The sequence below is a fragment of the Eulemur rufifrons genome, chromosome 15 (assembly GCF_041146395.1).
Source record: "Eulemur rufifrons isolate Redbay chromosome 15, OSU_ERuf_1, whole genome shotgun sequence".
NCBI classification, from domain to species: domain Eukaryota; kingdom Metazoa; phylum Chordata; class Mammalia; order Primates; family Lemuridae; genus Eulemur; species Eulemur rufifrons.
The window spans coordinates 35,941,861-35,954,859 of NC_090997.1; the positions used below are offsets into that span (position 1 = coordinate 35,941,861).

General features: G+C 37.7%; 1 protein-coding gene across 1 annotated transcript in view; it reads right to left on the reverse strand.

Moving 5' to 3' along the window:
* Nucleotides 1–11,973: 11,973 nt before the first annotated feature.
* FILIP1 (filamin A interacting protein 1) overlaps nt 11,974–12,999 on the reverse strand; it is a 163,144-nt gene continuing 162,118 nt past the window's right edge. The window contains exon 6 of the mRNA XM_069488235.1: nt 11,974–12,810. Within this exon, the coding sequence (XP_069344336.1) occupies nt 12,604–12,810 (207 nt within the window). The 3' untranslated portion in view covers nt 11,974–12,603. The remainder of the gene's footprint in view (nt 12,811–12,999) is intronic.

The window sequence follows — 12,999 nt, forward strand, 5'->3', positions numbered from 1 at the left end:
TTAGATCAGTTTTAACCAAGGAAAGAACTGAACACAAAAATAGTCATTACTATATACAAGCCCCATAATGGGAAACTAGACTATTTCTAGAAGTAACTCTATTCTCCCAGGCAAACTCATTCTGATCAGAACAATATCCACACCCCTTTAATTTCTTTTTTAATGTGTATGGATTGGTATTTTAATAAGGAGATAGTCATTGTTTATTCCTAAGAAGTCAATAAATACAGATGACTCACTTTTGTCTCTAACTGCTTCTTTTTGCATAACTCTATATGATTTTTTTTTTTTTTTTTTTTTTTTTTTGAGACAGAGTCTTGCTTTGTTGCCCTGGCTAGAGTGAGTGCCCTGGCGTCAGCCTAGCTCACAGCAACCTCAAACTCCTGGGCTCAAGCGATCCTACTGCCTCAGCCGCCTGAGTAGCTGGGACTACAAGCATGCGCCACCATGCCCGGCTAATTTTTTCTATATATATTTTAGTTGTCCATATAGTTTCTTTCTATTTTTAGTAGAGACGGGGTCTCGCTCTTGCTCAGGCTGGTCTCGAACTCCTGACCTTGAGCGATCCACCCGCCTCGGCCTCCCAGAGTGCTAGGATTACAGGCGTGAGCCACCGCGCCCGGCCTATGATTTTAAATTTAAATTCATTCTCATAAAAACAAATTAAAAATAGATTGAGATAGTAATTAGAATAGTCCAGCCCCATGATGAATATGTAATAATTATATTTATTTTGTTGGTTTTTCTTTTATATTAACATTTATGCCTTCATGAACATATATCATCATCACTTTTTTTATTCCATCATTCAAGAACTATTTATTGAGACTATATACTGTGCTAGGTATGGAACTACATTGGTGATCATAGTGAAACAGAGTCCTACCATCCCTGAGATTATACAGAACAGAGTAAAGAAAGTACCTAAGCCTCAAATAATTTCTCCACCTGAAAAATTTATTACCTCCCTGTCAACATATAGCATGTTTTGAGTGCAACATGTTATATCAGGGTCTATCGATAGCATGAGGAAACTTCCACCAATTATTTTCAATTTAATTTCAAATGCCTACTATTTGTTTTATTTTTACTTAGGTAGTTAATATATAACACATTGACTGCCATACTAGAAAAAAAAATTTCTTCCTTGGGGCCATGGTGTTTTATTATGAAAATAGAATAAAAACTTTGAAAACAAAACAATCCTTTCTAATTTAATGAAAACTTTTTCTTTTTAATTGTTTTCTGTGCATGAGTTATATGCAACTTGAAAAATAGTTCACTTGGCTCCCAAGGGAGAGACCTGTGAGTTACACATGCTTCACGAGGCCCCGGGCTCAAAACTTGCATGAGTTAAATGCAACTCGCATGGCAGTTAATGTGATAAGTAAACATAGCTATTAGCTATTAGCTGTGTTCCCCCCAAATCACATTATTCCATCTTTTATTATAGATCTATAGGTTCATGGTAACTATGCACAGTGGATGATCCTTTGTCAAAAAGAAAATGTTGGTGTGGGGGTTGGGGGGTGGATGATGGGAGGTTGCTTGTTGGGTGCAATATGCATTGCTTCAGTGATGGATGCGCTGAAGACTGACATCACCGCAAGGCAATAGATCAATGTAGCAAAATTGCACATGTGCCCCGTGAATATATACAAATAAAACATAAATTTACCAAAAAGTATAAATAAAGGGAAACAGAATGGAAGGAAAGAAGGAAGGAAAGAAAAAAGGAAGGGAGGGACGAAGGGAGGGAGGGAGGAAGGGAGGAAGGAAGGAATTTTCTTAATTTGGTTTCATTAACTTTACCTCATAATTACCAGTAGGTGGAGATATTTCCATTTTTTTCCCTCAGCCTTTTGGCTTGAATTTGAGATAAAACAGATAAGAAAGTAAAACGAAATATATAAAGGTCTTATATACTTAAGAATATTTAGCTATCAAGGTTTTATAAAGCTTTTAAAACATACAGACAATATTTCGCGATACCAGAAAGCCTTAAAAATCATTATCTTATTTTTTTCATTGAAAAATAGTCCTAGCTTCAACTTCTTTAATGGCTAAAAATAGATCAAAATCTTTAGGAAAAAAAAATTAAAACACTAATTAAACATTATGTAGTTAATAATTAGCATCCAATATTAAAATGTTATTTCTCACTACTTTTTAAAAATTTCTGTAGTAGGTTTCAGAGTAAAATGACCTAAGTCTCAAATCCCCTTGATAAAATTAAAGTATCTTTAATTTCCTTTTCTTAAGAAAGCATAGAAAAAGAATAAAATCAGATTTGTTCTTACTGTGGATGTAATTCAGAAATCTTGTGCCTTTGTTTCTACACACAAAATAGGGTAGTAGAGATCATCTCTGAAGTCCCTTGCAGGGTTGATATGTTGTAGTACTAAAATACTTTCTTCTTTCTCCTTGAGTGTGCAAACCTCTTGATTCCTAGATTTGCATTCTCTTAATCCTAGCATTTTGAAAGCTCCATGATAATAATAATAGCTTTTTAAAATTAATATTTGGTGAAAACATGTATGGCAAAAGGGTCCATACATACAATAAACAATGTCTTGACTGGACCACTACATTTAATTATTATATTTAAATTAGCAAACTGGTAATCCATACATGGTATGTATGCTAATGCTATTAATCAAATTATGTTTTATTAAATAGAATGTCTCAGAAATATTTGATAATGCCAAATAAGAGTTTATTTTATATAAATTCTACTTTAATAATAAAAGATGGTATTTAATATTTATGTACATAAACTTTATTTAAAAGAATACTATTAAGACCAAATTATTTTGTTTTATATACATGGAGACATATTTCATCTCATTTCTAGAGATAGTGAGACAAGATCCATATGATAATGGGTCTATTAATTGAAACTTATTCAACAGATTTATTAAGTGTATAGTTGCTTATTAGCTATGTTTTCCCCAAATTTCAGCCGAATTTACTCATATAAGAATCACCCAGCCAACACATAAAATTGTGAGAAATTTTTAATGGCAATATTGCTTTGAGCCATTAAATTTTGAAGTAACTTATATAGCAAAAATATCTGATGCACACGGAGTCCACAGTTGCCAGAAAAAATTATTAATGCTTTGGAAATTGATGACAGTATTTGTATTTTTTTAAAAAAGGTTCAGAGGCAGAATTCCCAAGTCCCTTCTTGTCTTTTTATATAAAGTACAATAAAATAATGTTATAAATTTTATTGAAGTTACAGAGTCAGTGAGCAAATTTTATTCCATTTTTTACTCTGTTTTCATTTCCTCCTAGAGCAAGACCCAAATATAGGTCATTTGGGGCCTTTAACATGACCTTAGTAAAATCAGGTATAATTCTGTCATAATTTTTCTTTTTATCAATACCATTTTTCTGACATTAGTGATTTATAAAACATTTAATAGGCAGATTGGAACCAAAGACCATAGTTAATTACCACCTCTTTCAGCAAACTTAAAACGGTTAAGCACTTAAATTTGGAGCCCTCTGATACGCAGACATTAACACAATTTCCTTTTTTTCTAACTGGAAGGAAAAAAACCTCTAAATCTTAATGAACATATACATATGGGAGATATTGGGTTTTTATATATCTTTGACATTAACAATTTACCAAAATGCACTTACAGACATTTTCCCCTATATGTTTCTCTCTGGTGTTATCTTGATGGTTTTTTCCTTAAGAAACTTCAGCTAACGCATTATAACATTATGTGTTATTATAACATTATTGTGAAATGATGTGGCATATCGATTCTTTTATTACACTAGCTATTAAACAACTTCCATGGTAAGGAAGTTCAACATATTATCAATGCCTAATTATACTTGATTTGTGACCTTACTAAGTACTCATCCTCCTTGGCTAATATCCCCAAACTACTGGCCAGCCAGGTAACTTCAGACCCAAAGCTGTGTGTGTGAAATGGGACTTCGGGAGAAATTTGGGGGAGAATGTCTCTTGACTGCAGAGCGGGGTAAACTCACAACAAATTAGAATTCTCTGTCCTCCCAAGAGAGCTCCTTGGCTGTAGAGCAGGAAAGATGTACTCCCTGAAAACCGAACACCTCCCTCCCAAGCAGTGCATATGTTTATACTCTGCCAAACTCTCTGCGAGGGAACACTTTGAGCTCTGAATTTTAAAAATCTGCTCTAGTAAGTGAGACCATATCAGCTAGCTAGCTGCTAAGTTCACACACAAAAGACAAAACATAGCAGAAGTTCAACGTGTAGCAGGACATTGCATCAGCAAAGAAAGACTGCTTCATCCACAGGAAACTCTACACCAAATTACAGGAAAAAAAATATCCTCTTGGATTTTGCCTCAATTTGGCTGGCGTATACATAGCCTGCTTCCCATGTTCTATGGCTTCCTACACACCAGGGCCTCTGCCTAGAGGCTTAGGGCAGTCCTGTTATTTCTCTCCAGCTACCAAAGCTCAGCTTGAACCTGCTCCCCTCAGGACAGTCTGTCCACTGCAAAAATGTCCTACGTTCTATACACCTTCTACAAATAGAAGTGCCTAGTTATTGTTTACTTTTAAATTTCTCATTTTCATAAACTGCTTCAGGGTTCTGTCCTGTTATTATCACATTCAGAAATTAATCAGAGTTCTGTTAAAACATCTGTTTTAAATAGGAAGTTCAAGAAACTTCCTCTGTTAACTTGGACTTGTATTCCTTCTTTTGGATTCAGCTCAGCTAATTAAAAATACTTCCGATAATCAGTTCTGTCATTTTTTCTAGGAAATTTTTGAACCAGATGATATAAACTCACTTGGGGTTTCTTAACCACCTAATAGTTTATTTGCTTCTTTCCAAAACATTTTCCATTCCACCATCAGCCCAAATCATCCCCTTTCCTCCCTAGGTTGCAGGAGTTACCAATAATCACAGTTATAACTGATAACTACTTTTTTGGGCAACCTAATCTTTAGCTCTCTAGAATAGATTGCTGATTTGTAGACACAAGCAAATTTGAACTAGTTCTCTATTTTTCCATCATTTTAGTTTTTACATAAGTAAAACCAAAATGATGGAAAAATGGGTATTTGAGCCAAGACTGTTCAGGTTGTACTTTTTTGGACGCAGATGCTAACTGCCTAGATTGTTCTAAGTCTATGGCTGGTCACAGAATAGCATGGAAAATAACATTATGTGTGAAAACTGATGTCATTGCACTTTTTAGGTGAGGACAACTATTCATCAAGAATTGTTATAAGAACTTTTTCACATATAGTTTCTATGTAGATATCTCAGTAGCTCAAAATCACCTGGCATTATTATTTTGGTCTAATGAGTGTGAATGTTTTAGTCTATGTTTAAATATACACTTGAATGCTCACTTGAAGTAGTTTCATCATATGAAATGATAATGTACTGGGAGAAACTGAAGAAATGATTTTTGATTCTGGCTTCATCATTAAAATTATGGTTAGACATCTCTAAGGCTTGGGTGTTGTTATTGTTGTTTTTGATTCTTATCTTTGGGTTTCTTTAATTGTCCTTATCGTTTTTCTTCTTTAATAATAGAGATAATTATCCTCTTGATCTCTAAGGTCTGGTTCAGCTCTAACCAGCTCTGTGATTTTGTACATACCTAACATTAGCACATGTAGAGAGGCCAAAAGTGCTTTTACCAGGTAAGCAGTTAATCATTGATTCTTAGGAAAAGTGTTGTAGTAGAATCGTGTACATTGCTTGCTAAACAATAGTGAAGTATACCATATTATTGCTATAAGAGTGAATGCCAGAATGCTAAAAGATTATAGCTCAATGCTAGACCATAATCCAAGACAAAGTGATTTGCCAAAGGGTACCCAGCCTTTTTGTGGTGGAAGAGAGTCTCCTGGTTTTCAGTCCTCTCGGGTATCTCGTCCATTGTTCAGCAACCCTCCTTCTCTGGGTGTTCACTCCGGTGTCTATCCTAAATCTAAATTCTGCCTGTTGGTGCTGTTTGGTCATTTAAAATGAGAGCCTCTCTCTTCTATTTTGAGGGTCCTACATGAACTTGAAGAGTATGACAAACTCCTGAAACTTTTCTTTCCTAAAGTACCTTTCACACTCCTCTGTGGGAGTGACAGAGGGTGAGGAAAAGGCCATTTGTAATTCATGAGTGTATGTCATGTTTGTACTTCACGGAAAGCTCTCAGATCTCCTTCTTCACACATGTGGTTCTTCAGAGGCAAGAACTCCCCAATCCAGGCTTCCTGACTGTTGCATCCACTACTGCTATTGTGCCTTTGGAAGGAAATAGGAGTAACTTTCACCTACCAAAATGACAGTACGTGGATTCCCTCTAATGCCATGAGTTCTCTATCTCTGTGTTCTCACACATGACTTGTTAGTTCCTGACATGTCATTCTCACAAGGTCTTTGTTGCAAGGGAAGAAATCATGAGCACCTCTTTCTTGCCCAACTTTCTGCCATTCTTTAGCTGCTAGTTTTGTTTTTCTACAGGGAATGCCAAGATTTTCACAGCAATGGAGAGGCCTTTAAACCCCAGGATAGATTCTGAAATAATAGTTTATCTTCCTAGAGGAGAAATGTTTGTACAAGAGATTTTGAACAGAGAAGAATGCAATCAACAGAAAGAAAAATAGGAGAAAGTGCAATTCAGGGAGAAGGAACAGATTAAGCAAGTCAAGAAAGGTGGTATGGCTTGATATTCAAGCAATTTCATAAGCCTGGAGTGCTGGATTTCACCAAGGGAAAGGGAAAGGTGCTCAAAAGAGTGGGAGGTGAACAGCCCAGTCACAGGGAACCTTGAGTGCCATACCAAGGAGTTGGCATTATATTCTGTAGGTAATGAGGTTTGGGGGCAGAGCGGAGTTCAAACAGAAGAGTGATATAATCAACTTGCACTTTGGAAAATAAAATGAAAACAGATTTGAGAGTTTTGAGTCTGAAGATTGTGAGACCAGTTACGAATGTATGAGAGTAACCCAGATGAGAAGTAATTAAAACCTCAATTTAGGCCACAATGAGGGAAATGGATAGGTGGATTTGGCTGCTAGAGATGTTAGTGGGTTAGAATAAGCAGGACTAGGGCTGGTGTGGTGGCTCGTGCCTGTAATCCTAGCACTCTGGGAGGCGGAGGCTGGAGAATCACTTGAGGCCCAGTTTGAGACCAGCCTTAGCAAGAATGAGACCCCGTCTCTAGAAAAAAATAGAAAAAAAAATCACCCAAATGTGGTGGCACATGCCTGTAATCCCAGCTACTCAGGAGGCTGAGGCAGTAGGATCACTTGAGCCCAGCAGTTTGAGACTGCAGTGAGCTATGATGATGCCACTGCACTCTATCTCCTGCAACAGAGCAAGACCCTGTCTCAAAAAAAAAAAAAAAAAGGATTAGTAGGACTTGCTGAATGAATTTACTGGAGGACTGAGGGAAAAGGAGAAGCCTAGATGGCTGCCAGGTTACTAGCTTGGGGGACTGGGTAGATCAGGATACCCCTGCTTAGGTGGAGAATAATAAGAGGAGAAGATTGGGAAGAGGAATGGGGAGGTATTGAGAGTGGTTTTTAGACAAGTTCAGTTGGAGATAATACAGTACAAAGTTGGATACACAGTTGAAGATAGAGGTTTGGGAGTTATCAGATATGGGTGCATGTGGAATAACCAGAGCAAGCATGCAGAGTGGAAAAATGGATTTTGATAGAGATGTGGGGAACATCAGTCCTTAACATGTATGCATGAAATAAGGAGCCAGCATGGGAGACTGAGGCAGAGCAGGCAGAGAGGTGAAAGGAGAACCAAAGAAGATTAGACGTCTTGGTCACTGAGGGAGAAGAGCACATCCTAACTCTACCTTCACCCTTCCCAGAGACCAGGGGCTTATTTTCTAGAAAAACTGACCTCAGAATCTAGGCACAAGAATCAGCAGCATAGACTGAATGCAGGGGAGTAAAAGTTTAAACCCTGAACTAAAAGAGTCTCATATCACGCCCCTGACCTATTCCCAGAATTCAGAAAGCCTGCCCCAGGAAGGTTACTGGAGGGTGGTTCCCTTTAGAAACCACTGGAATATGTACTTCAAAACATAGATATTTAGATAGATAGAGAGAGAGATAGATGAAAGAAGTAGAAGATAAAGAAACGGAGGATTCATCATAAGCAAAAGGACAGCGACTGTGCAGCAAGCCTAGGGGACAACCAGTCCAGACTGAGTAAGGAAGCAGAGGGTTGAATTAGGAAGACCTCCAGGGAAAAATATGAAACTGATGTGCTTAAGTGCTTGGAAAAATTACTGATAGGTGTTTGGCAGATCTAGTGGAGCATTTGGAAAAACATATAGACACATAGAAAACCAAGCAGATGAAAAATTAAGGAAATTATTCTTTTCAAGGGGGAAAAGTGGTAAGAGGAAGAGAATATAATTATAGTATACTACTTGGCTCGGCAGGGAACAATATTTAAGTTTACACTCTAACCATAAACATATATAAATTTATAAATGCTGACTGCTGATTTCTTAAAAAAATTTTGGTATGATCATATTGGGAGAATGGGAAAAAGGGAAGGGAGGGGACAAGTGAGAGGGCTGAATCTTCAACAATCAAAATGATAATGGGGGCCAGGCAAGGTGGCTCATGCCTGTAATCTTAGCACTTTGGGAGACTAAGGTGGGTGGATCACTGGAGCTTAGGAGTTCGAGACCAGCCTGAGCAAGAGCGAGACCCGTCTCCACTAAAAAAAAAAAAAGAGAGAGAGAAATTAGCTGGACAACTAAAAATATAGAAAAAATTAGCCAGGCATGGTGGCACATGCCTGTAGTCCCAGCTACTCGGGAGGCTGAGGTAGAAGGATTGCTTGAGCCCAGGAGTTTGAGGTTGCTGTGAGCTAGGCTGATGCCACAGCACTCTAGCCCGGGCAACAGAATGAGATTCTGTCTCAGAAAAAAATAAATAAATAACGGGAAAACAAAAGCTATCTAACTGTGGAAATAAAAAGTCAGACTACAAGCACATTATTTAGAAATATCAAAATAAATCCCAGAAGAAACAGCTAAGAGTTGGAACTGGTTTTTCTCCAGGGGAAAAAACTGAGGAAAGGGATAAGAAACATCTGTTTTCATTGTCTTTTAGCACTGGCTGATATTTAAACTATGTATATGAATTTTTTTTAAATAAAAACAAAAAGTAATTAAAGAATAAATGAGAAGTGTGAACGTGGAGGCAGGAAATGTGTTGTGTCCATAGCTTACCTGGGCACGGAAGGAGACAGGGCAATAGCTACAGAGGACTGCACAGTTCAAGGAAGAATTTTGCTAAAATGGAAGAGGTCAGAGCATATTTATATCCTGTGTGGAAATAGCAAGTGAAAGGAGAAGTTGAAACAGAAGAGAACAAAGACATAACTAATGAGGAGACCCAGGAGGAGGAGTAGAGGGGAAACACTAAACTTTATCCAGGTTGGGGAAATCAAACATTCCCATTTACTGGGAAATCCTCTCTCTGTTCACCTCCTCACCCTCTTTCTCTCGCCTTCCAGCTTCCAAAATAAATGTGCTCTTCTTATCTATATCCCTGTGGTTTTCCCAGTCAGGAAAGTCTCACTCTTCCCTCAGTATTCTGAATCTACAAGGGAATGAGAAATTAAAATCTTTTTATGTCTTATGTTGTTGAACTTGTTTCCACATCTCTGAAGTTATACTCTTCCCACACTACACATCAAAGCTATTTCTTCACTTCTTTCTTGAAGACATTGTAGTAGGAGACCTGGTAACACCATCAATGAACATATCAAAATCTCTAGAGAGAGCCCAATTGGCACCCATCAACCAATCCTTACTGGAAAAAATAGTAATGCCAGTAGAAACTGAATACAATCCTGTTTAAGCAGATGACCTAGATGTAAAGCTGACATTTTCAAAAAATGATAAACACTCCTAGAGCTGTGTCCCATATTGGAACATTTCCGGGACCATTCATGGGACCAGCGTCTTCTCTGTAGTGGTATAGATTGTGCCCTGCATGTCCCTAGAAGGCACCATCACATTGAAGTCTGTGGCAATGGCACACACCTCCCACCCCTGAGTCCTCCACCCACCTGGAGTTTTCAGGGTGAGACCTGAGCAGCAGCTGTACACATCAGCCATGGTGCGACCCCTTTTATTTTATTGCACAATACATTTCAGGACCAGAAAAGATTCTAAACTTTTAATACCATTTACTTCTACAAAAGCACATTAAATTCCATCTTAAAAACAGTATGTTCACAAATGGAAGCTGGAGTTGGAGTGCATTTAATGCTCCACCTCCTATCCCCAGTGGATTTTATTTCTAATATGTGGTTTACAGAAAAGCTATCCAATAAATGTAGAGTTGGTTCTAAAATTACAAAGAAAAAACTGCCATGGTGGTTACTCCTTATCATTTCTGAAAAGTGAATATGCGTTGTTCTGCCAAGTTTTCTTAGCAGTTGTACTTTATAGGTGGCTCTATTCCAAGATGTAGATGTCTAAACCTCCTATACATGCACTGTTAAGCCTTCAGAGCACTCTCCCTGCAGATGGTATGGACTTCTAGGAAGAAACAGCGTAGTAAGCATGGTGTGAGCAGGTAAAAGCAAAAATAGCAGCAGTGGCAATGAGATTATGATAAAAGTTACTGAAGAATGGCAGGTAGAGTCAAAAGGAATGCGGTGTTTGGTTCTTTTGACACCTTGTTTGTTCAGATGCGTTATGGTATGGTACAGTAACACTAAATACTTCACAAAGGCCAAGTAGGCATTACTAAAAACAGTGAATGACCTTGTTTTTGAAAGAGTTAGATGTCCACTTTATGAAAGGAGAGAAATTCCCTTTTTAAAAAATACAAGTCAGTACTCTAAGTGGCAAGCTCTCTTGTTTAAACTTGTCCAAAATCGTATTTCATAGTCTTTTTTCTACGTCTCTCTCTCTCCAACCTTGAAATCTCATTATTATGGCATGTCTTTAACATGGTTGCTCAACATTTTTTCGTACATATGCTAAGAACTGATGATAAGTACGCAACAGAGATCTGATTAAAGTGAATGTGAATACTATAAGGTATCTACATCTACCACCACCATATACAATTCAAATCCAAATTCTGCAAGTGATAAGAAATATGGTGTGGAAAAAATAACTCAGAGAAGAGCTTCTTTATTATGAAACATTAATTCATGGGCTAAAAACTAATCAAACATCTTTTTTTTTTTAATCTGTCTTTTCCCAAATATCAAGAGCAGGTGCTGTCCATATAATTTGGGAGCCCTCATGGTTCAAAAATGGGAAAATAAAAAATTGTAACTTTGTTATTATTGTATTTTTGTAAACTTTACTCAATTGGCTCAAACATTTTGGCAAAGGTGCAGCCTACATGAGACCTTATATGCTAAGCTGGGGGTTACCAGCCTTGAACTCATTTGTGGTTCTGTGACTATGAAGCACAATGTCCACTTTAACATGGTTAATGTCACAAATACACCTGGCATTTTGCATTCACACTCTGTTTCATGCTTGTTAAAACATGCTTAAAAATTAAAGAAAATGATTCAAACGTGAATAAAAGTGACAGCAATAATTCACTTCTCCATACCACACACTCACACACACACACGCACACCCCAAATCATGAACTGGTTCTATAGTTGCAAGTAAAGTTCACACTTAACTGAGGAAAATATCTGAATTCAATTAAGCTATGCATCGTGTCATTTTTTTCTTGGCATTAATGTATCAAAATTTACTTTCTGCTATTTTCTATCCATCACAATCTCTGTTGAGCTATAAAAGGCCATTTGGCAGCTCTATTCAAATTGCTCCACAATTTAAATCAATTGTACACTTGAATAGAGCATGAGTCTGACATTAATGGTTCCAAAATTATTGCTAAAGAAATTCTGGGAATCTTTTGGAGGGAGCTAAAACTTCTATAATACACACAGACACACAAATAAGTAAAACTCTGTTTTTAGGATTCCATATTTCATTTCCACTTTATTTCACATTCAAATTATTATCTGAAATCATCTCAGAAGCTTTCGTTTTTGCAAAATTTTAGAGGTCCAGGCCTTGTGATAGCTACGTGATTTTTTTTCCCAGCACATAATGCAAATTCAGGATTTGATAGAGGCAAATGAGAATTGTTAAACTATATCTTATTTCATAATAGAATTTTTGAAAAATAAAGTACTGTGGAATGAGGTCTATTAAATTTGGCTTATAATTAGGAAATATGGGAGCCAGCCTTGGAGAGCATGTGATCCAGCCCCCGCCTCTTACTGATGAAAACACTGAGCCTGCTCAGATGGTTAACTGATGGGTACACTTGCTAGAAGCAAAACTAGAACTAGAGGCCAGGCCCTGCCTCAGGCCCAGTGTCTTCAATGAATCACGTGGCGAACAGTAGTTTTGCAAATTAGTTCTGTTCCCCAGCATCAAAACAAATACACAAAATAGGAAAGACACATGGCTATTAGTTGGTTATTTTATAAACAAGATATTTAAAACTTAAATTAGTACACGCAAAGAGTTGGCACAAGCAGACGAAGGTTGGTTTTCACAGCAGCAGTAGCATCTGCACGACATACCCCCTCAGCCACTGCCCTCAGCCCTTCCCCCCTCCAAGAGAGGTAGCGCTGCTGGCTGCAGATTTCTTCAGCTCTATTTTCATAGACTGAGTCTCAGCTCGAGGCTCGAATTTGGTCAGATTTCCTGCTCCTGGGGCTGCCACTACTGGCTTTCCTGCTTTCATACCTTTTGACATAGGAATGCGGGTGGGTGTAGGCCTCTGGGATGACCCATCTTGTCCTGACTGTAAGAGAGAAAACACAGAGACAACAAGGGAGATGTTGGTGAGTTTCCCCTGGATATGCCATCAATCTGAACATTAGCAGGACTCTTACCACCCGAAGACCTACAGACAACCCTTCTGCAGATAAAGGAATTGTAAGAAATTTGGAATCGGTATCTAGTCCTCTCAGATTACCTTCCTTTCCCTTCT